The sequence below is a fragment of the Acomys minous genome (assembly GCF_964271855.1).
Source record: "Acomys minous genome assembly, chromosome: 12".
NCBI lineage: Eukaryota > Metazoa > Chordata > Mammalia > Rodentia > Muridae > Acomys > Acomys minous.
In genome coordinates, this window is record NC_140493.1 from 70,877,061 (window position 1) to 70,900,028 (window position 22,968).

The following is a 22,968-nucleotide window of genomic DNA, read 5'->3' on the forward strand; positions in this document are numbered from 1 at the left end:
GCCCTCCGCCGCCACACTTCCGGCGGGGCTGCGGCCGCAGAGGGGCGCAGGCGGGCGGGGCTGGGGGAGGCGGGATAGGCTGGGCGCGGCCGGTGCTGCGGACCCGCCACAGCCCTCCAGGTCGCTGCGGACCCGAGGCCTGCTTGTCTGCCCGCGGCGCCATGGGCAATTGCCACACGGTGGGGCCCAACGAGGCACTGGTGGTCTCAGGTGAGGGGGACGGCGAGGGCAGGGCTGGGGCGGGGAAGGACGTGGGGGGGGGGGCGCATGCGGGTCCCGCGGCAGCACCTGAGCCACTCCCTGGAGAGCATAGCCTCGGGCGCTCAACCCCTTCCTCCATGGTGCGTTTAGGGGCTTCTAACGTATGCGGGTTCCAAGGACCGGTCTGGTAGCTCTGGAACGCAGGTGCCTGACGGGGAGGGGCCCGGAGAACGGGTCCCTCTTTTCCGGACGAGGCCGACCCGTTAATTCCGAGCAGGCTGGGGCTTGCCAGGACTTACTGGCATCACCCGCCCTGCAAACGTGGGTGCGGCCTCTACAGTTGGGTAACCCCGGCTCTGGCCTGTACTGCTCTAGATTACAAAATGCCGCAAGCTCTAGATTTGGCTGGGTGGGGCTGGGGGGATTGTAGCACTGGGAACCTTAAAGCCTATATTTATTTTCATGGTGCATTTCGGATCTCTTAGGAAGGTAGCTGAAGCCACCAGGGGCCCTGTTGCATGCAAACTCAAAACTGTAACCTGTCTCCCCAGCATCAGCACTGATTTTCAGCTTGTATGCAGAATTCATAAGGCTGGCTGCCAAAGAGAGGTGGAAGCCCTGAGCCAGGGCTTATAGCTGCCATTCTTAGGGAGGTGTCATGAATCCACCGGGCCCTAAACATGGCTTTAGAAGTGTTATTTGGACCTCTTTACTGAGACATCCCCAGTCCCTGACCAGGACCCTGCTAAAAGCGGGAGAAATGAGATACCCCATTTCATTGAAAACCACAAGCCTTCGGGCAAGTAGGGAAAGCGCAGAGGCCAACTTTGGCATCCTAAAGCTCAGGCTTCTCTCCCTCTTCGCCTAAACCTAAAGATGCTTATTAGAGCCGCGTAATGGTTTGGGTGGACTTGGGGTTCTGTTTTTTGTTGTTGTTGTTGTTGTTGCTGTTGATGGTGGCTGGTTGTTGGTTGTTGTTGTTTTGAGGGGGCAGGGAGTTTTTGTTTTGTTTGGGGTTTTCAGTGTGTGTCTGTCTGTCTGGGAATATGTGTAAGTGAGTACAAGTGCCCCAGATGTTGAATCCCCCTGGAGCTGGAGTTACAGATGGTTGTGAGCCACCTGGCATGGATACTAGGAATTGAACTTGGGTCCTCTTAACGTTGAGCCCTCTCTCCAGCCCCTGTGTTTGTTTTGAGAAAGAGACTTGCTTTAGTACCAATGGCTGGAACTATGTAAACAAGGTTGACTTGGAGCTTGTAGTGTGCTTTATTTTGTTTTGTTTTTCAAAACAAGGTTTCTCTATGTTATCTTGGCTGCCCTGGGCTCGCTTGGTAGACCAGGCTGGCCTTGAACTCACATAGATCAGCCTGTGCTGGGATTAAAGGCGTGCGCCACCACGCCCTGCTTTGTAGTGTGATCTTGCTGCCTCTGCCCTCCTCACTGGTGGTATTACAGGCGTGCGCCACCACGCCCAGCTCATTTTTGTGTGAGTGTGCTACAGTGCTGGAAAGCAAACGCTGGGACTTCAGCTCCTGCTGGTCAATCACTGCACAGCACTCCTCACTCAGGCCTGGAAGGGGTTTAGACATCAGAGTCTGGGGCTAAGTACATGGTTCAACAGGTAAAGGAGATTGCCACCAAGCCTAGTGATCTGTGTATAAGCTCTGGGATTCGTGTGTTGTAGGGAAAGAACCACCTGATGAAAGACACACACACGTATACACACACACACACACACACACACACACAGAAAAAAAGAAATGTTGAAAGAAAAGTTTCAAGCCGGGCACGGTAGTGGACGCCTTTAATCCCAACACTCGAGAAGGCAAAAACGGGTGGATTGCTTTGAGTTTGAGGCCAGCCTGGTCTACAAAAGCAAGTCCAGGACAGCCAGGGTGACACAAAGAAACTTTGTCTCGGCATGGGGGGGCGGATTTTTTTTTTTTTTTTATTTCACTGGATGTAGCTGCTGCTCATGCCTGTCACCCCACCACAAGGGAGGCAGAGGCAGGTGGGCCTCTGTGACTTCCAGGACATCCTGAGCTTTGTATAAAGACCCTGTCCAAAAAAGCAAAAACATTTTCAATGAATAAATTAAACCAAAATCTGGGGCTGGAGAAATGGCACAATTAAGAGCACTTACTGAGCTGGGCAGTGGTGGCACAGACCTTTAATCCCAGCACTCAGGAGGCAGAGGCAGGCAGATCGCTGCGAGTTTGAGGCCAGCCTGGTCTACAAAGTGAGTCCAGGACAGCCAAGGAATACTATTCCTGGGTTCAGTTTCAAGCACCCACAAAGCAGCTAACTCGAGGCCTGGAGAGATGGCTCAGAGGTTATGAGCACTGGCTGCTCTTGCAAAGGTCCTGACTTCAATCCCCAGCAACCACATGGTGGCTCACAACCATCTATATTGAGATCGGGTGCCCTCTTCTGGCCTGCAGGTGTACGTGCAGGCAAAGCACTATATACATAATAATTTTTAAAAAACAAAAAACAAAAAAATACTTAAAAGGAAAAAGAAGCAGCTACCTCCAAAAGAAAAAAGAAAAAAAAAAAAAGGCAGCTACCTCCAATCCTGGGGCAGATGCCCTCTTCTGGCCTCTTTGAGCACTTTAAAATAAAAGTAAAATCTCAAAGACATTGTATAGAAACAAACCCAGAATCTGCACTGCCCTTTTCCCTGTGGCATTTCAGGCAGCCCAGACTCTAGGCTGAGGAGGTCAAACTTGAGTTCTGCCCTGTGGAGAGTCGGGGGGGGGGGGGCAGTGGGGGAAGGGGAGGGACGACTCGACACACACAGACCTGAAATGAGCTGCTCCACCTTCCTGGTAGCCTGCTTCTCAGGCCAGAGCCAGCGCAGTGCTGGGCGGAGGCTGCTCTGGGGGTGGAGAGAGGAAAGTCATGGCTGAGAGTCAAGGCTGGGCGGGGGAGGCTCTGAGGGAGGGATAACACCTAACATAGCATAGTTACCTTGGGACTTGAGATCCTCTGAGGTACAGATCCCCCAAGAGAGCAGAGCAGAGCAAAACAACTGCCCACGCTAGTCTGTGTGTCCATTGGACCTGCATCTAAGTCCAGAGGCGCCCAGCCCTGTGTGAGGAGAAGGCTCTGAATTCCAGTACTCATCTCCTCGTTTCTTGTTGTTGTCCAGACTCTTCTGTGACGCGAAACTATTTTTCTCTTTCTACTTTCAGAAATTTTATTCATTTTAGGGCTGGGGATGTAGCTTAGCAGACCTGTCTCCAATCCCAGAACTTTGCTGGGATGAAGGGGGCAGGAGAGTCAGAAGTTCAATGTCATTCTTATCTACTTATAAAGTTGGAGGCTAGCCTGGGCTACCTTGTTTCAAAGGAAACAAAATTATTTTCCCACTTTAAAAATATTTTTTGAAGCCGGGCAGTGGTGGCACATGCCTTTAATCCCATCACTTGGTAGGCAGAGGCAGGCGTGTTGATGTGAGTTCGAGGCCAGCCTGGTCTACAAAATGAGTCTAGGACAACCAAAGCTACACAGAGAAACTCTGTCTCGGAAAAACAAAAAAACAAACAACAAACAAAAGATATATATATGGGGCCGGGTGGTGGTGGCTCACGCCTTTAATCCCAGCACTCAGGAGGCAGAGGCAGGCAGATCGCTGTGAGTTTGAGGCCAGCCTGGTCTACAAAGTGAGTCCAGGACAGCCAAGGCTAACCAGAGAAACCCTGTCGCAGAAAAAAAAAATTTTTTTTTAAAGAAAAAGAAAGGGAAAAAAAACCAGTGTAAAGGAGGGCTGGAGAGATGGTTCAGCAGTTAGGAGCACTGCCTGTTCTTCCACAGCCTCCATGTCCAATTCTCAGCACCCACACCGCACCTCACACCTGTCTCTAACTCCAGTTCAGGCAATCTGGCCTGTTAGCACATACATCCTTGCAGGCAAAATACCAGTGCACATGAAATATAAATAAACAAATCAAAGTGTCCTTTAAAAAATAAAAAACATAAAAATAAATAAAAATAAAAATAAAAAACATTTTAAAGGAAAGGCTGAGGCGCGACTGGTGCCTAGCAGCTACACTAACAGCCACAGAAATGGCCTCCTAATGTAATCTCAAGTTGAGGCAAGAGGAACAGAAGGAAGGAAACTCTGGATTTGTTTGTTTGTTTGTGACAGGGTCTAACTGTGTAGACCAGGCTGGCCTCCCAACTCACAGAGATCCACCTGCCTCTTAAGTGCTAGGGTTACAGGTATATACCACTAGCTTGGGGGGGGGCTAGAATTAAAGGAAAACTTTTCATTTGGAAAGGGGAAACATGTTTTATTTTTACTAACCATAACTGAAAGTTAACATTCCCTGTGATTCTGCCAGCCACAAGCCGAGATACTCCTGGCAGATGTGTCCTTACCACCCTGCAGCAGCTGCCCTTACAAAGTCGTTTGTACTTATTTCTACTTTGAAATTAAGCCAGTGATAGTATCTGCCACTAAATCTTTTGGGGGTTGTTTTCTGTTTTCTGAGACAGGGTTTCTCTGTATAGCCCTGGCTGTCTTTACTAGAACTTTGGAGGTACACCTGCCTCTACTGGATTGAAAGGCCTGCAAATATGTGTGTGTGTGTGTGTGTGTGTGTGTGTGTGTGTGTGTGTGTCCTACATTTATGTCTGTGTGTGTGAGTGCAGTGTCCAAGGAGGCCAGAAGAGGGCATCAGATCCTCAGGAACTGCAAGTACAGACAGCAGTTGTTACCTACCACGTGGGTGCTGTGAGCTGACCCCAAGGTCCTCTGCAAGAGCAGCAAGTGCTCTTTATCACCAGACCATTTCTCCAGCCCCTGTCATTAATTCATTAGTAAAGAAGTACAGAGCCAGGGGTACAGCAGTTTGTAGGCTGCTGGCCTAGAATGCAAAGCCCTGGGTTTGATTCCCAACACTCGTGAGGTGGAGGTAGGAGAATTAGAAGTTCAGAGTCATCCTCAGCTACGGAGCTGGAGAGATAGCTCAGCGGTTAGGACGGGCATCCAGTGTCCTCTTCCCGCTGCTGTGGGCACTGCAGACATGTGGTGCACAGACATACGTGCAAGCAAAACCCCCACACACACTAAAAAATTCAAAACCAAACTGACATCATAAAACCCTGCTGTTTTCAGGCCAGGCCTGAGTTCCAGGACAGCCTGGTCTACAAAGTGAGTTCCAGGACAGCCAAGGCTACACAGAGAAACAAACAAAAAAAAAAACACCTCAAAAACAAACAAACAAAAGAGCTGTCTTCATAAATTACTTATTTGGTTCTTCTAGCATTTTGTTGCCCTTTATAATTTTTTCTAGGGTATTTGATTTAATACATTTGTAGATATTTTCATAATGAATCCATAGATGCAGCTGGACTATTAAAAGCATTTGACTGGGTGTGGTGTTTCATACCTATAGGCTTTTATTTTATTTTGAAGGTTTTGGTTTTGGGTATTTGTTGTAGTTTGTTTTATTGGTTTTTGGTTTGGTTTTTTTTTTTGTTTTGTGGTTTGTTTTGGTTTGGTTTGGTTTTTCGAGACAGAGTTTCTCTGTGTAGTCTTGGCTGTCCTAGACTCGCTTTGTAGTCCAGGCTGGCCTCGAACTCACAGCGATCCGCCTGCCTCTGCCTCCCGAGTGCTGGGATTAAAGGCGTGCGCCACCACGCCCGGCTGGTTTCTGGGTTTTCAAGACAGGGTTTCTCTGTGTAGCCTTGGCTGACCTGGACTCAATTTTGTAGACCAGGCTGGCCTAGAACAACTATCTGCATCCCAAGTGCTGGGATTAAAGGTGTGCACCGCATGCCCTGTTCATACCTGTAGTCCTAACACCGAGGAGACAGAGGCCATAGGATCACCACAAGTTCCAGGCCAGTTGGAACTACCTGGGGAGACCCTGTTGCAAAGACAAAACAAGAGGCTGCAGGGATAGCCCAGTGAGTACATTTCTTGCCCCCTCCCCGCCCCCAACCCATGTAAAGAGTGGGTGCTGCAGCATGTGCCTTTAACTCTAGTGCTGACAGAAGGATGTGGAACTCGATGGCCAAGCACTCTAGCTAACACGGTGAGCTTCAGGTTTAGTGAGAGACTGTCTCAATGGGGGAAAACAGTGAAGTGGTTGAAAAAAGACATTCCAATGTCAACCTCTGGCTTCTACATGTGCCTTCATGGACAAGTGCATGCAAGTGTGTGTGTGTGTGTGTGTGTGTGTGTGTGTGTGTGTACACACAATGGTGCTTGGGCTAAAAATAATTAGAAAGCTTGGAGATACCTTTCAGGGGAAGAGGCTGCTGGGAGTCGGGGCAGCCTGCCAGGTCCCAGCTTCCTGTTTCTGCCTCTGGGAACCTGGCATGTTGCCCTTGGCTACAGCCAAGCGTGAATGTGACAGACGGCTCCCAAGGTCAAAGACTGAGTGAAAGGTAAAGGATAGACGTCCACCACTCTGTCCCCCTCGGTCCTCCACAGCTACTACCTGTTCCACAGTGTACGGAGAAGTCTCCTAAAGCTGGTCAAAGGCAGCTAGCCATGGCCAGGCCAGAAGATGCAGGAGTCGTGATTTTTTTGGCTTTCTTCCAATTTCACTTGATCCCAAGATGGTTTGGGTTTCAGAGTCACAACACTCTCCAGGCCAGAGAGGATCACGAATGCTTACCTTGAAAAGCAGCCCTGTGTCACCAGGTGTGGTCGCGAAAGCCTTTAATCCCAGCTACTATAAATTGCCAGGTGCTAAGATTATGCATACATGCAAATTTTCCCTGTCCTCAGGGATTTACGACCTAGTATTTAAGACAGGAGGTTTGCAGCTGGGCATTGTGTGGGCACTAGGACACAGAGGCAGGTGGAGCTCTGTGAGTTCCAAGCCAGCCTGGTCTACAAAGCAAGTCTAGGACAGCCAAGGCTACACAGAGAAACCTTGTCTCCAAAAACCAAAATTAAAAAAAGAAAAAAAAAGCCTGGCGGTGGTGGCACACACCTTTAATCCCAGTTAATCCCAGCACTTGGGAGATAGGCAGAAGCAGACGGATCTCTGTGCATTCGAGGCCAGCCTGGTCTGCAAAGAGAGTCCAGGACAACCAAGGCTACTCAGAGAAACCCTGTCTCAAAAACAGCAGCAGTAAATAAATATAAAACAAAAGCGGGGATGGGGGTAGAGGGAAACTTAAAAGAACCCAGATTTGATTCCTAGGACCCACAGCCCTACGTTGGCTCACAGTCACCAGTAACTCCAGGCCCAGGAGCTCCAATGCTGTCTTCTGGCATCAGGCACACACAGCGGTGCACACACATACAGGAGACATGGAAGAAGTGCATCCTGGGAGAATCTTACCAAGAGGCTCACTGACCATTGTGAGTCAGGTGGCAGGGGATGGAGAGGCAGCCCGTGGGGGTGAGGAAGTCTTAGGAGTCCAGGAAGCAGTGCATCTCAGCAGGCTCTACTCCCAAAGCCCCAGAGCCTTCAGAGCCCCAGAGCTGTTCTCCTGTGGGAACAGGCAGAGAAGTGAGGCCTCCAAACCAAGGCCACTTTGTGGTAGTGAGAGGAGACAGGCGAAAAGCCTCAGAAGGAAGTGGTCCTGAAAACTGGCTGTGGCCAGGATCAGCATGTTCTCTGTTTAGAAATGAAAAACAAACAAACAAACAAACAATTGCAGAAATTCTCACGGTGAAGTCCGTTACACAAGTTCAGGAGCATTAGTGAAGGCTGTAAAGGGAGCTAACTTAATTATGCAAAGAAGTGCACAGGAAACAATGAATCAAAGGAAACAGAATTTTGGAGTTTAAAAAAAAAATGAGAGTTTCCATGAAAGCTGCAGGATATTTGCCTGCCAAGGCCAAGGGCTAGGTGGTTCTATTGTCCCTGAGTATCAGTACCATCACCGGTAACTACAAAACATCGCTCTTCTCAAGGTAAGGGACACAGGGGGTAGATAGCTCTTACAGTAACCCAGGCAAGGCCCACGGCTGATACAAGCCTGTAACTTCTGGTGCAGGATGTTGTTGTTTGTTTGTTTTAAAGACAGAGTCTCATTATGCAGCCCTGGCTGCCCTGGGACTCATAGAGACTGCCTGTCTCTACCTACCAAGTTCTGGAATTTATTTATTTATTTATTTATTTATTTATTTATTTTTGGGTTTTGTTTTTGTTTTGGGGGGGTTGTTTTTGTTTGTTTTTTGTTTTTCCAGACAGGGTTTCTCTGTGTAGCCTTGGCCATCCTGGACTCACTTTGTAGACCAGGCTAGCCTCGAACTCACAGCAATCTGCCTGCCTCTGCCTCCCGAGTGCTGGGATTAAAGGTGTGCACCTCCACTGCCCGGCTAAGTTCTGGAATTTAAAAAGCGGGGTTTTTTAGGTTTTTTAGCTATCAGATTGAACCTGGAGGGGTTTTTTGTTTGTTTGATTTTTTCTTCTTTCAAGACAGGGTCTCTCTGTGTGGCCTTGGTCTGTCTGGACTCTCTCTGTAGACCAGGCTGGCTTGGAACTGACAGAGCTCCACTTGCCTCTGCGTCCTAGTGCTGGTGTGCACCACGATGCCCAGCTGCAAACTGCCTGTCTTAAATACTAGGCTGTAAGTCCCTGAGGACAGGGAGAACTTGCCTTGCATGCATGTGTAATCTTAGCACCTGGCAACAACATAGCTATTGTCAAATCTCAGAGCTAGCAGGCCGGGGGCGTCGGTGGTGGTGGTGGCGGCACACGCCTTTAATCCCTGCGTTCGGGAGGCAGGCGGAGGTGGATCGCCGAGTTCGTAGGCCAGCCTGGTCTACAAAGAAAGTTCCAGGACAACCAAGGCTATACAGAGAGACCCTGTCTTGAAAAACAACAACAAAAATCTGAGAGCAAGCAAAGGCCTGAGTTAAGCTGGGTGTGGAGGTACACACACTTGTAACCTCAGCACTAGGGAGGCGGAAGCACAGAGGTTCAGGATAGCCTGAGCTACATAGCAAACCCCAATTGCAAAACGAAAGAGAAAGAAAGAAAGGAAGAAAGAAAGAAAGAAAGAAAGAAAGAAAGAAAGAAAAAGCACAGCCAGGCATGGTGGTTTGTATCTGTAACACAGCCTTAGGAGGCTGAGGCAAGAGGATCACTGAGCGTTTCAAGGCCAGCCTGAATTTGTCAAGTTCTTAGTTCAAGACAGTCCAGCTACAGTGTTCAGTAGGCAAAGGTGCTGCCACCAGTCCTGATGACCTGAGCTCATTCCTCGCAACCACCTCCTACAAGCTGTCCTTTGACCTATGGCACACGTTCCTGCACACACACAAAGAAATGTAATTTAAACCCAGCTTTTTGTTTGTTTGTTTTTCAAGACAGGGTTTCTCTGTGTAGCCCTGGCTGTCCTGGAACTCACTCTGTAGACCAGGCTGGCCTTGAACTCACAGAAATCCTCCTGCCCCTGCTTCCTGAGTGCTGGGGTTAAAGGTGTCCGCCACCATGCCCGGCTTCACAATTTTTAGTATGTAAAATGGGCCCGCGTTGTTACTAGGGGTTGGAGGGCAGCTGGCCCCCAAGGACCGACTGACCGGCAGTGGTTTGCTTTGTTCTCCAGGGGGCTGTTGTGGTTCCGACTATAAGCAGTATGTGTTTGGCGGCTGGGCCTGGGCCTGGTGGTGTATCTCGGACACTCAGAGGTAAGGGTCTAGGGGCTATGGAACCTGTCATCCTGGTGGGTGAGAAAGAGGGGGTTTCCAGCGGGCCCACTCCCTTCACCACACAGCCGGGTTGAGCACCTCCTGTTCCACCTCCCACCTGGTAGGGGAAGCCCCCACCCCCCCCTCCCCCGGGGGAGAAACAGAAGTGGGCTGCTCGGGGATACAGGAGGCACACATCAGGAAGGCCTGTCTTGTGGGTCTGTCACAGTTGGGTTTTTGTTGCTGTAATAAAACACCAGGACCAAAAGCAACTTCAAGAGGGAGAGAAGTGTTCCAGCTCACAACTCTCAGGCCACCCTCCATCACTATAGAAGTCAGAGCAGGAACTCAGGCCAAGGACCTGGAGGCAGGAGCTGATGCAGAGGCCATGGCAAGGATGCTTACTGGCTTGTCTGCCAGGGCTTGCTTAACCTGTTTTCCAAGACCACGTCCAGGGTATCAACACCCATACTAGGCTGGGCCCTCCTACGTCAGTCGCTAATCAAGAAAACACTTCATAGACTTGCCTGTGACCAGCCTGCAGAGGCATTTTCTCAAGATTCCCTCTTTCCAGATGTCTAGGTTTGTGTCGAGTTGACAAAAACCAACCGAAACAGCTCTCCCGCCCACCACCCCTCAGTGACTGAGTGCCCTTTCCGATTGGAAGCGGTCCTGCTTCTGTCCCGAAGACTGCAGAGTCACACCAAGGCAGAATCTTAACTCCTGTGTTCCAGCTCAGTTACCCGGAAGTCCTGCCAGGCTTATGTCTGCAGTCCCAGCACTCAGGAGGGCTGAGGCGGAGGATAGCCCTAAACACAACACCAGCCTAAGCTGCATAGTTCCAAACACAGGAAAACCCTGACTCGAGCTGGGTGTGGTGGTACACACCTTTAATCCCAGCACTCGGGAGTCAGAGGCAGATGCATCGCTGTGAGTTCCAAGCCAGCCTGGTCTACAAAGAAAGGCTACACAGAGAAACCCTGTCTCGAAAAAGCACAAAGAAAGGAAAGAAAGAAAGACCCTGACTCACAAAAGTCTTAAATTATACAGACATTCTGGCATATGCTTGTTATCCTAAGCACTTGGGAAGTGAAGGCAGGAGAATCAGGAGTTCAAATCCAGCCTCAGCTGCATAATGAGTTTGAGAGCCTGTCTCAAATACACACACAAAAGTCTCACCTATACACTATTTGGAAGGGGTACACAGGGCCTGAAGAGATGGCTCAGTGGTTAAGAGCACTCACTGCTCTTCCGAAGGTCCTGAGTTCGATTCCCAGAACCCACATGGCAGCTCGCAACTGTCTGATGCCATCTTCTGCTGTGCAGATGTACATGCTAAGTACCCGTATACATTAAATAAATAAATAGAATCTTTAAAAGAAGAAAAGAAAGGGGTGGAGAGAGGGAGGAAACATCAGGTGGAATCTACATGCAACCCCTCCTGTACAGGCCTTGAGACAGTTCCAACAAGGGCAAGAATACAGTCAGAAGTGACCTGTAACAGTGGTGGGTTAGAGCAAGGCCTCGGGCCTGTAAGAAATCCCTGCAGAGGTCTGGAGAGATGGCTCAGTGGTTAAGAGCATTGCCTGCTCTTCCAAAGGACCCAGGTTCAATTCCCAACACCCACATGCCAGTTCACAACTGTCTGTAACTCCAAGATCTGACACTCTCACACCAATGGACATAAATTAAAATTAAATAAAATATTTAAAAAATAAAAGTCCCTGCAGGGGCCTGGCAAGACAGCCTGGAATCCTAAGTCAGTACAGAAAGTCTCCAGACTGCAACCTAACAAAGGCAGGGAAGTCTCAGCTCCCAGAGTGCCTACCATCCAGCTCTCCCTGCTGGGGCCTCCAGAGCTCAGCACAGGGCCAGATACGGCCTCCCTGGCTGCCTCAATGCCCACAACCCAGGAGCATTCTAGCCACGGTTCTATCAGTACCGCCCTCCTCACGGTGCAGTGTGTGCATCCGACTCAGCCTCCCTTTGAAGGACTTGGCACAGCCACGATGTGTGTCACCCAGCTGTGGCACCAGCCGTTCTTCCTCGAGGCTCAGTGAATCCCCTTGCTTTCCTCTGCTGCCAACATCCTCAGCGTCCCTGGGGCCCTGATGTGAGCGGCTCTTTTTTCCTTACCTGAGGATTTCTTCCACTTCTGGCATCTGAGCTGCAGCCTGCCCCCCCCCCTTCCTTCCTTCCTTCCTTCCTTCCTTCCTTCCTTCCTTCCTTCCCTCCTTCCCTCCTTCCCTCTCTCCTTTCCCTGAAGAAAGTTCTGGTGGCTTCCTGTCTTGAGCCAGGTCAAGTTGTGGTGAAGTGGTTTAGTATTTGTTCTGCATGTGCAAGGCCCCGGGTTCCATCACCAGCACTGAAAATAAGAGTGTAAACAATGCTCTTAGGCCTAGGGGTGCCAGTGTCAAGGGAGCAAATGAAAGCCACCTTTGCATGCGTGGCTGGAGTCCCAGCTGCCCCCAGGAGGAGGTCTGTATTGCCTGTCCCTCCCAAGCCTTCCCACCCCATCCGCCTGGTTCTGCCTCTCCCCTGTACTCTCAGCCTCGGCTTCCCCTCCCTGGGCTTTATGGAACCTATGCACAGCCTGCCTCTGCCTCAACCACTGCCCTGCACATGTGCACACAGCTGGAGGGAATCACACAGCCAACCTGCAGGCACCTTGTTTTCTTTTCTTTTCTCTTCCCCCCCCCCCGCCCCTTTTTTTAGGAGGGAGTGCAGGGGGGGGCGCGTTGGGGTTTTTGGTTGGTTGGTTTTGGTTTTTTATTCAGGGTGTCCTGGAAGTTGCTCTGTAGACCAGGCTGGCCTCGAACTCATAGAAGTCCACCTGGCTCTGCCCCCCAGGTGCTGGGATTAAAGGCGTGCTCCGCCACCACCTCCACCGAAGTTTGTTTTCTTTACCAGCACTCTTTTCTTTGCTCGTGCCCAACTTTGGAACTCCAAGTTGAATCACCCCATCACCCCTCCTCCGTTCCCTGTGAACATCCTGGCATAAGATTCTTTCTTTCCCAGCCTTCTTGGATCCCCCTTCCCAATTAGACACCCCAAACTTTCTTTGAGCTTTCCTGGATCTAAATTGCCTTTTTTAAATGGTATTAACCCCAACCTTGAGGGTCCATACCCCAAATAAGATTAAGTATTTGTTGTGGCTTATTAATTCCCAGAGTGGCCACCTCATCCTTATTTCTGGGAACAAGTTTTCCTATGTTAGGAGGGTGGAGGTAAGGCTAGCGGAAATCTCTTGGGAAGACGACACTGTTGCAGCCTGGATGCCCTCTGTGTAGGCCTCCTGACCTCTGGCCCTGGGCTCTGGACACTAGCAGACCTCTCCCCCAGCCCAGCAGCTCTTTCTTACAAAGGGATGGGGATAGGATGCTGGAAAGCCTCAGGCCAGCAGGGGCACCTGTGTTCTCCTGTAGCCTCAGCCTGAGCTGGCCTGGGTGGGTGGGTGTGCTGAGAGCAGCACACCGTGCCCCGATGTGTCAGGCGTCAGTGCTTATCTGGTAACCACTGTGTGTGTTTACTGTGTCCCTTCCTACCCTTCCTGTCCCTGCCTTTCCCTGTCCCCTGGCTGCTCCTCAGACTGTCTCTGGAGGTTATGACCATCCTGTGTCGCTGTGAGAATATTGAGACGTCGGAGGGGGTCCCGCTATTCGTAACAGGGGTTGCACAGGTAATAACTCACCTGCTTCCTCCTCTGTGTCTAACTTTCTCTTCCTGCCCTGCGGGGCCCGGCAGGTGGAAGCTGACCGGCCTCTCCTCCTGAGAGTGTGCCTCCCTCCCTACTCCTCTCTGCTGCTCTGGGTGCCAGGGTAGGTTCCAGGAGGCCCCAGGTTCCTTTCCTTGCCCCCTTAAGACTACAAGTAGAGAACACCCAAGGGATTCTGGGAGTTCAGCCAGGTCAACCCAGTGGCTATCACGCAGCTATGGTGGTGAGTCAGTCAGTTCTTAGCTACACACTGCTGAGCGGCCCCACAAGCTTTCTTTCTCTGTAATGTGCAGCATCTTGTCTTCCTCCCTTCAGCCCCTGCCAGCTAGTAGGGGCTCCCAGGCTGGGGAGGTGTAAACAGTACCTTGCCCTTCCCTTTCCTCAGCACTCGGTGTCTCAGGCAAAACCCCAGCCATCCCACCCGCTTCCTTGTCCATCCCGTCAGCTCTGGCAAGGAAGGGCAACCTCCTCACCCATTAGCCTTCGCAGCCCATAGAAAGGTAGGCTTCAGCACGGAGGCCCAAGTAGCAGCTCAGAATACCGCGTGTGGCACAGGTATGCCCAGGCTCCCCTCAGCAACTGCAGTTCCTACACCACTGTTACTGTGCCTGCGTCCTCTGTCACTCCCTAGGTGCCTGCTAAGCTCAGGTAAGCGAAGATAGGAGGAGGCAGATTGTTGGGGTGCAGCAAGCCCTTCTCAGACTTATTAATACGCTAGTGTAACCCCAGCCTGCATTTCCCATATGAACTGCCTAGGCCCGATACCAAAGGGTGTCCTTCAGGTCATAGCCAGTGGCCGGGGGAGAGAGGGACCAAGCTGCTTCCCCGGCAAGGGCCAAGTAGGGTTATTTATATACTGGGCGTACCCTCAGCCTGCCTGCCCGATAAGCAGAGCTCTCTAGATAGCCCCCTAAGGCACATGGAATACCAAGTAGACCCAGGGAGTAAGTAGGGTCCCCTGAGGAACATTCAGGTGACACCCATGCACAGCCTCCATGACAGTCTGGAGTCCCAGTACCTGCTTTCCATCCTAGGACACACATAGACTGCCACAGCCCAGCTTTCCCAGTCCCCATCAGCCAGCCCAAAAGCACCACAGCCACTTCTTGCTGGTTTTCCTCACAGTTCAAGCCAGGATAACGAACAGAAAACATGTACACGTATGTCCCCCCACTGCTTTCCCCGGGGCTCCCTGCTCCTACCGTATCCGCTCTCCCATGATCTTTGCACACACAGCCAGCCACACGCCTCCGAAGACTCCTCTTTACCGGGACCTTTGGTCTGTCCCAGCTGAAGCGGTGAGGTACTGGACTCTCCCACACCCCAAGCCCTGGGCCCCCCAGACCCATGCCCCTGTTTTGCGTTTCTTGGCAGGATTTCCCTAGAGATTATGACGTTGCAGCCCCGCTGTGAGGACGTAGAGACGGCCGAGGGGGTAGCTTTAACTGTGACGGGTGTCGCCCAGGTATAGTAACTCAGAAGCCCCGCGCATGTCCATCGAGGTGCCTCGTCCCCACACTAGGGCTTTTGGGGGGTGGAGGAGAGGACACCAAGCAGGGGATGTCTCTCTCCAGAACTCCTGTCACCTCGTCACCTCCACGACAGGATCATCATCATCGGAACGCTCCCCCTTGGCCCCTTGGCCACCCAGCAGAACTAACAGACCCTTTCTCTCCTCAGTGGCCCTCTCAAGACACAAGCGGTGCTGAGGGCTCCTGCCTCACTAACCCGCCCTCGTTCTTTACAGGCCTTGGACACTACAGACCCCAGGGTTCGGGCCGCCCTTGTTCCCCCTGGGTGGCCCAGAGGAAGAGATTCTGTGAGGCACAGCCAGTCCAGTCCCCACTAGGGATTCTAGGAGTCAGAGGCTGCAGCTTCCCTCGCCTCCGCTGGGGCCTGGGAGGGGTGTCCCACCTAAGCCACCTCAACTGCACAAGACAGTGAGGTTCTCTACCTACTATTGTCCCTGACAAGGGAGTTGGCAGGACACCTGGGAGGCAAAGACGCTGTCAGATACACCCTGAGGACCTTGTCCCCTGCCCTTTCTAGGTGTTTCCTACTCTATTTGCCTGTCTGAGTCCCTGCTGCTCATTCTGCTTTTGACACTCACTGCCCCTTAGCCTGAGGGGCACCCCCCCTCCCGTCTATAGGAAGCTGCAGAGGGACAGCCGGCCAGTGTGGGAACAGTGGGCTGGAGGGGTGGGAAGATGAGCCCCAAATGCGTGGGGAGAGAGGCCAGGTCGGGACCTGGGACCCCCAGCCAAGACAGACCTCTCAGTGTAAGAGCTCCCTGTGCTGCAGCCCTCCCTCCAGGGCTCTCAAGCCCCGACTGCAGCCCCAGGGCCACAAGTCTGACGAGGGGTGGGGCAGTGCCAGCCTCTGCATCTCAGGGTCTGGGCCTCCATGCGCCTTCCAGCCGGTTCAGGTGTCTCTATGTCCTCGGCAGGTGAAGATCATGACAGAGAAGGAGCTCCTGGCTGTGGCCTGCGAACAGTTCCTGGGCAAGAACGTGCAGGACATTAAGAACGTCGTCCTACAGACCCTGGAGGGGCATCTCCGCTCCATCCTTGGTGAGGCCCTGCCCAGCCTCTGAGCCAGGGCCAGGAACATGTGCATGGCTGGGCCGGGAGCCTGTCCCACTGAGGTTTGAGCTAAAACATTTTCTAAGTTTTTAATTTCAAAGCTCAAGGTGGACTGAAGTTGCAGTTCAGTGATAAGCTTAGCATCCAGACGGTCCTGGGCTTGCTCCCCAGCACTAGGGGTAAAAAAAAAAAAAAAAAAGGTAGGCTTGGAAAAGCAGGTCCATTGATAAAGTGCTTGCCTGCAGGCAAGAGGACCTGAGTTCCAGCCTCAGACACCAAATTTTTAAAATATCCACAACATGCTGGGAGTGCTGCCACATGCCTTCAGTCCCAGAACTAGGGAGGCACAGGCAGGTGCATCTCTGAGTTTGAGGCCATTATGGTCTACAGAGCAAGATCCAGGACAGCCAGGACTACACAGAGCAACCATGTCCTGAAAAAAAGGAGGCCGGGCGTGGTGGCGCACGCCTTTAATCCCAGCACTTGGGAGGCAGAGGCTGGTGCATCGCTGTGAGTTCGAGGCCAGCCTGGTCTACAAAGTGAGTCCAGGACAGCCAAGGCTACAGAGGAGAAAAGAAAGAAAAGAACAGGCTGGAGAGATGGCTCAGAGGTTAAGGGCACTGACTGCTCTTCCAGAGGTCCTGAGTTCAATTCCCAGCAACCACATGGTAGCTCATAACCATCTATAATGTGATTTGATGCTCTCTTCTGGCCTATGGGTGTACATGCAGACAGAGCACTGTATTCATAATAATAAATAAATCTTTTAAAAAAATAATAATCTGACTCAAAAAAAAGGTGGGCCAGGTGTGGTGGCACATGCCTTTAATCCCAGCACTTGGGAGGCAGAGGCAGGTGGATCTTTGTGAGCCAGCCTGGTCTACAAAGCAAGTCCAGGACAGCCAAGGCTACACAGAGAAACCCTGTCTCGAAAAGCAAACAAAACAAAACAAAAAACCAAGGTGGACCATGCCTGAGAAGTGATAGTCAAGGCTGACCTCTTGCCTTTTCAGACACCTGTACACATGCATGTGCACGTACACATACAAACACACACAAAATAATACTAATAAAAATTTTAGAAGCTGGAGAGATGGCTCAGTGGTTAAGAGCACTAGAGGATCCTGGTTCAATCCCCAGCACCCACATGGTGGCTCACAGCTGTCTGTAACTCCAGATCCAGGAGATCTGACACCCTCACACAGACAAAATTCAGGCAAAACATCAATGAACACAAAATATTTTTTTTTACTTTTTCTAAGTTATTATTATGTATTCAGTGCCTGCCTGCATGTATGCCTTCATACCAGAAGAGGGCATCAGATCACATTATAAATGGTTGTGAGGCACCATGTGGTTGCTGGGAATTGAACTCAGGACCTCTGGAAGAGCAGTCAGTGCCCTTAACCTCTGAGCCATCTCTCCAGCCCCCAATTATTTAAATTTTAAATTAAATGCACAAAAATAAATATGTCTTTAAATTTTTAAGAAACTTTTCTTTATTATGTATACAGTGTTTTACCTACATATACACCTGCGCTCCAGAAGAGGGCACCAGATTTCATTAGAGATGGTTGTGAGCCACCATGTCATTGCGGGGAATCAAACTCAGAACCTTTAGAAGAACAGCCAGTACTCTTAACCTCTGAGCCATCTCTCCAGCCCCTAATTATATGTTTATTTTTTTATTTTTGGTTTTTTCGAGACAGGGTCTCTCTGTGTAGCCCAGGCTGTCCTTCGACTCGCTTTGTAGTCCAGGCTGGCCTCGAACTCACAGCGATCCGCCTGCCTCTGCCTCCCGAGTGCTGGGATTAAAGGCATGCGCCGTCATGCCCGGTTTAATTATTTATTTTTAAGGGAGAGGAGGGCATTGAAGTGGTGGATAGCCGACTGCTCAGATAGCTGTTGCTGCTCAGGACGTACTTGTTCGTTCAGCACAGGGAAGCTCAGTGTTAAACACATGAGAAGGAAGCTCAGGAAGATCCAGCTCAGACCGCTTGCCCCTCGCACGCCCCCGGGCTCGCCCTCAGATCCCTCCCTTTCTCAGCTGGCCCCTGGAGACTGGCTTATGACCCTCTGTCCCTCAGGGACTCTGACTGTGGAACAGATTTATCAGGACCGAGACCAGTTTGCCAAGCTGGTGCGGGAAGTCGCAGCCCCTGATGTCGGCCGTATGGGCATCGAAATCCTCAGCTTCACCATCAAGGTAAGGTGTGGTAGGAAGGCCAGACCCTGTGTCCATCTGGGAGAGGGCTCCAGGCAGAAAGGACACCGTCTGTGCTTAGACTGCTCCCCGGGACAACCGTACCCACTTCCTTCCTTAGGACGTTTATGACAAAGTAGACTATCTGAGCTCCCTGGGCAAGACCCAGACTGCTGTGGTGCAGAGAGATGCAGACATCGGTGTAGCAGAGGCGGAACGGGACGCAGGCATCCGTGTACGCAGGGTTTCCCCATCATGCCTCGGGGCGGGGAGCTCGTGGCTCATGGGCCTGTGGTCCCTCAGCCGGTCTTTAACACCTCCCTTGCCGCTCGCAGGAAGCCGAGTGCAAGAAGGAGATGCTGGACGTGAAGTTCATGGCAGACACCAAGATCGCTGACTCCAAGAGAGCCTTTGAGCTGCAGAAGTCAGCCTTCAGCGAGGAAGTCAACATCAAGGTGAGGAGCCAGAGGGTCCCCCCAGGATAGGGCCCAGGGGTACGCCGGCCGTCCCCTCATGTGCCAACCCTCCCGCTGCAGACAGCTGAGGCCCAGTTAGCCTACGAGCTGCAAGGGGCCCGAGAGCAGCAGAAGATCCGGCAGGAAGAGATCGAGATTGAAGTGGTGCAGCGCAAGAAGCAGATCGCCGTGGAGGCGCAGGAGATCCTCCGCACCGACAAGGAGCTCATCGCCACGGTGCGCCGCCCCGCGGAGGCCGAGGCCCACCGCATCCAGCAGATCGCCGAGGGCGAAAAGTGAGGGCGCTTTTCCGCTGTCCAGACCACAGCTTGGAAGCTACATTACCCACTCGCCCTAGTCCGCCCCTTTCCGTGAGGCAGATGAGTTCCCAGGCCTGGTGTCTGGGGGACTCAACTATTAAGAGTCCAGGGTGCCTGCTGCCGTGCTTAGCACGGAGGGCCTCCCAACTGGATGCCTCCCACCCGGAGTTGGGAGCTAGTGGCTTGTGTCCCACAACCCTTCAAATGTCTCCCGTCCTTAACAGCCGCCAGGAACAGAGGGAGGATGTGCTGGGCCCCAGGTAAGGTTTGAGGGCTCCACCATCTCTTAACTGCTCTGCGTGGCCTGGACTCTCCCTCAGGGTGAAGCAAGTCCTGTTGGCACAGGCGGAAGCCGAGAAGATTCGCAAAATCGGGGAGGCAGAGGCAGCGGTCATCGAGGCAATGGGCAAGGCAGAGGCCGAGCGCATGAAGCTGAAGGCTGAGGCCTACCAGAAGTATGGGGATGCAGCCAAGATGGCCTTGGTGCTGGAGGCCCTGCCCCAGGTGAGGCTCCCTCCCACCCAAGCGTGCACTCAAAAGTTCTGGTCTCCTTGCTTGACCCATGGGCAGGTGGCAGGAACTAGCAGGCGGGCAGGCGCCCTCCCGCAGGCCCAGGCTCCCTGTAGCGGCCCCTCCTTGCTGCGCAGGTTGCTGTGGGTGGGGGAAACATGGCCGAGTGGTGTGCTGGACAGCAGGCAAGCAGAGTCAGCACTCTCATAAACCCCAAACACCCCACCTCCTAGATCGCTGCCAAAATCTCCGCCCCTCTGACCAAAGTCGACGAGATTGTGGTTCTCAGCGGGGACAACAGCAAGGTGACATCAGAAGTGAACCGGCTGCTGGCCGAACTGCCTGCCTCTGTGCACGCCCTCACTGGTGTGGACCTCTCAAAGGTGTGTGCCTTCCCAGCTGTGGTGAGAAACCCTAGACAGCGCCCCGCCCCCACCCCACCCCACCCCCACCCACCCCCCCCCCCCCCGCCCGCCCCCGGCCCAGGCAGGTGGTGACCGGGCGTCAGCTCACACCGTCTTTCTTCCTTGCAGATCCCCCTGATAAGGAATGCCACTGGTGCACAGGTCTGAGGTCCCCGCAGCCTCGCATCCTTCGACAGCTGCCTGCCCTTCATCACAGGGACAGCGAGGACGTCACTGACTCTGGTGCCTTATTTTGTAGGGACCAGAAGTGCTGCGTGTTGAGGCCACCCGTGGCTCCTTCCCTTCTCTCCTGTCTGCCTTTTCTTTTTTCTTCCACACCCTCACATCAACTGCCACACTCATCTAGTGTGTCTCCGTGTCCGCCACACGTGCCTCTCGCTCTGACGTCTGTCTCCGTCCCCTTTCTTCCCACCCTCCACGCGCATCCTACAGTTAAACTGAGGTTGAACTTGTTCATGATTCTCACTGTCTGTCCGTGAGGCGTGGCCTGCTGCTCCTCGGAATCCTGGTGCCTTCAAGTTCTACATGTGTCTGTCTCTCTTCCCTAGCCCTGGCAGAGCCCAGCATGGGGACAAGGGTTCTGGGTGTAGGACAACCACGTTCCTCTCTCCTGGTCTGGACTTCTTAGCCCTGTTCAGGAAGCCCACAGACAACCCACACACTTCTTGTCCTTTGGCCATGGTCTGTTGGCCCTGGAGTACTGCCCTTCACGCGCGCCCAGGCCCAGGCCTGCTATTGTTCCTGCCCCTCTCTTCCTGTACCTTAGAGGTGCAGAGGCGTGGCCTCCTGCCTAGAGCAGCTTCCTCTGTGCACTGCTGCCTTAGGAGGCCCTGCTCGTGCTCAGGGACGTTTTGTCCTTGGTTGGTGGCGTGGGTCGGAGTTCGATTGTACTGAGTCTATCTGGGGTCAATGTCTAGCTCTGTTGAGGACAGGAAAGTTTGTAAACCTTCTTCCTGCTAGTGCTGTGCGTCCCTGGGCATGGGGCTCTGCCAGGGGGCAAGGCTGTGCCAACCCTGAGAGAATCAAGTGCTGCGGAATGGCCAAACCTCACTCCCTCTGTGGCGTTCTCTTGGCCAGCGTGGTGGGATCTAGCCATGGGAAGCAGCCACATCTTCTGTATCTTTGCACTATCGGTGCCGGAAGAACCCAGCGCCCCAGAACCCTTGTAAGGGCGCAGTGGTGTCCCATGGTCCCAGTCCCCACCCCTGGCCCTGCCCCGGCCTGTGTAGCTGCTCTGCATGTGAATGCTGCATGTCTGGGCTGGGGTTTGGATATTGCACTGCCCCACTGCCTGTCCCCCTCTGAAGAAATAAAGATCTCTTATACCCACGCCTGTCATTGTCGTAATCCCCTACACACGGACTTCAGCATCGGGTTGCTCTTTCCTACCCTAGCCACTGGGAGGCATCAGCACACTGGCCTTGGCGCAGAGGCGAGCCCTGGGAGAAGATGGAGAGCTCACAGGTCCTCTGCCAGCCTGAGTCCTGCTTAGCCGTGGAGCCCAATTCCCAGGCTTAAGAGCATGAACTCTGGGCTGGAGAGATGGCTCAGTAGTTAAGAGCACTGTCTGGTCTTCCAAAGGACCTGGGTTCAATTCCCAGCACCCACATGACAGTTCACAACTGTCTGTAATTCAAGTTCCAAGGGATCTGACACCCTCACACCAATGTTCATGAAATTAAAAAAAAAAATTTAAAAAAGGCCGGGCGTGGTGGCGCATGCCTTTAATCCCAGCACTCGGGAGGCAGAGGCAGGCGGATCGCTGTGAGTTCGAGGCCAGCCTGGTCTACAAAGTGAGTCCAGGCCAGCCAAGGCTACACAGAGAGACCCTGTCTCGAAAAACAAAACAAAAACAAAAAAAAAAAAAAAAAAAAAAAAAGAGCATGAACTCTGACAGAGCTGCTTGTATTTTAACTAAATTTTAGTTCTCTTGTTGGTAAAAACTGAGTCTTCCAGGCTTCAGTATTTTTTAATTGCAATGTGTGGGCTTTTTGCTTTGAGACAGGGTTTCCTGTACCCCAGGCAGGTCTCAAATTCGCTATGTAATCTAGTCTGGCCCTGAGCTCCATTTCCTCCAACGTTCACCTGCCTAGTACTGGGATTAAAGGCATATGCCATGCCGGGCGTGGTGGCGCACGCCTTTAATCCCAGCACTCGGGAGGCAGAGGCAGGTGGATCGCTATGAGTCTGAGACCAGCCTGGTCTACAAAGTTTCTCAGGGCTCTACTGAGAAACCTTGTCTCAAAAAAAAAAAAAAACAAAAAACAAGGGGCTGGAGAGATGGCTCAGCGGTTAAGAGCGCCGCCTGCTCTTCCAGAGGTCCTGAGTTCAATTCTCAGCAACCACATGGTGGCTTAAAACCATCTCTAATGTGATCTGATGCCCTCTTCTGCAGATAAAGCACTCATATGCAATAAATAAATAAATAAATAAATCTTTTTTTAAAAATTAAGTATACTCCAAAATTACCATACCTGTATCTGACAATGTGAACCCCATCTGCACCTGACATCACAGGCCTCAGTAGACAGAAGCAGGAGGACCAACGCAAGTCCAGGTACAGCGTGGGCTACAGAATGAGACCTTGTTTCAGAAGAAAAGGGGTGGTGGTGTAACTCAGATGCACAATGCCCTGAGCATTCATAAATCTTCCCTTGGTAATGGCGCAGGCCTGTAATGCCAGCACTTGGGACGCAGAGGCAAGAAGATCATTAGTTCTGAGTCCTTCTCGGCTACATAGTTAAGCTGAGGGCAGTCTGGGATAAGTGAGACCCTGTCTCAAAATAAAAAGGAGGGAGAAGAGGATAAAGTTCAGCGACAGAGTGATTGCCTAGCAAGTCAAGGCACTAGATCAAATTCCCAACTATTCCAGCCCGGCCCCCCCCCCCCCCGCACACCCCAAAAAGGAGGGAAAGGTAAAAATGAGCACTTACAAATCACTAATAGCCTGATA

General features: G+C 52.1%; 1 protein-coding gene and 1 long non-coding RNA gene across 5 annotated transcripts; one reads left to right on the top strand and one right to left on the bottom strand.

The window, feature by feature from the left end:
• The first annotated feature begins 35 nt into the window (after positions 1–35).
• FLOT2 (flotillin 2) lies at positions 36–21,345 on the top strand. Of its 4 annotated transcripts, none has more exons than XM_084747977.1 (11): positions 36–210; positions 9,724–9,805; positions 13,394–13,484; positions 15,967–16,090; positions 18,190–18,308; positions 18,427–18,540; positions 18,641–18,760; positions 18,842–19,056; positions 19,401–19,584; positions 19,824–19,973; positions 20,124–21,345. In XM_084747977.1, exons 1-11 carry the CDS (start codon positions 162–164, stop codon positions 20,160–20,162), a joined length of 1,287 nt encoding a protein of 428 aa, XP_084604103.1. In that variant the 5' UTR covers positions 36–161; the 3' UTR covers positions 20,163–21,345. The 4 variants fall into 4 exon arrangements, with proteins under 4 accessions (XP_084604103.1, XP_084604102.1, XP_084604105.1 ...); XM_084747976.1 differs by lacking the exon at positions 13,394–13,484 and adding an exon at positions 14,895–14,985 and having other exon boundaries at positions 38–210; XM_084747978.1 differs by lacking the exons at positions 36–210; positions 9,724–9,805 and adding an exon at positions 14,895–14,985.
• Positions 21,190–22,421, bottom strand: LOC311578204. The gene is made up of 2 exons (XR_014772797.1): positions 21,911–22,421; positions 21,190–21,549 (listed from the first exon to the last, which is right to left on the bottom strand). It is a non-coding gene; the product is annotated as an uncharacterized lncRNA (long non-coding RNA).
• Positions 22,422–22,968: the final 547 nt, after the last annotated feature.

Bases quoted from the DNA above. Each gene is read 5' to 3' on its own strand.
- FLOT2 (XM_084747977.1), top strand. From the start codon at position 162: ATGGGCAATTGCCACACGGTGGGGCCCAACGAGGCACTGGTGGTCTCA. The intron at 13,485-15,966 runs GTAATAACTCAC...TGTCCTCGGCAG, and splicing joins TCGTAACAGGGGTTGCACAG to GTGAAGATCATGACAGAGAA. The intron at 18,541-18,640 runs GTACGCAGGGTT...TGCCGCTCGCAG, and splicing joins AACGGGACGCAGGCATCCGT to GAAGCCGAGTGCAAGAAGGA.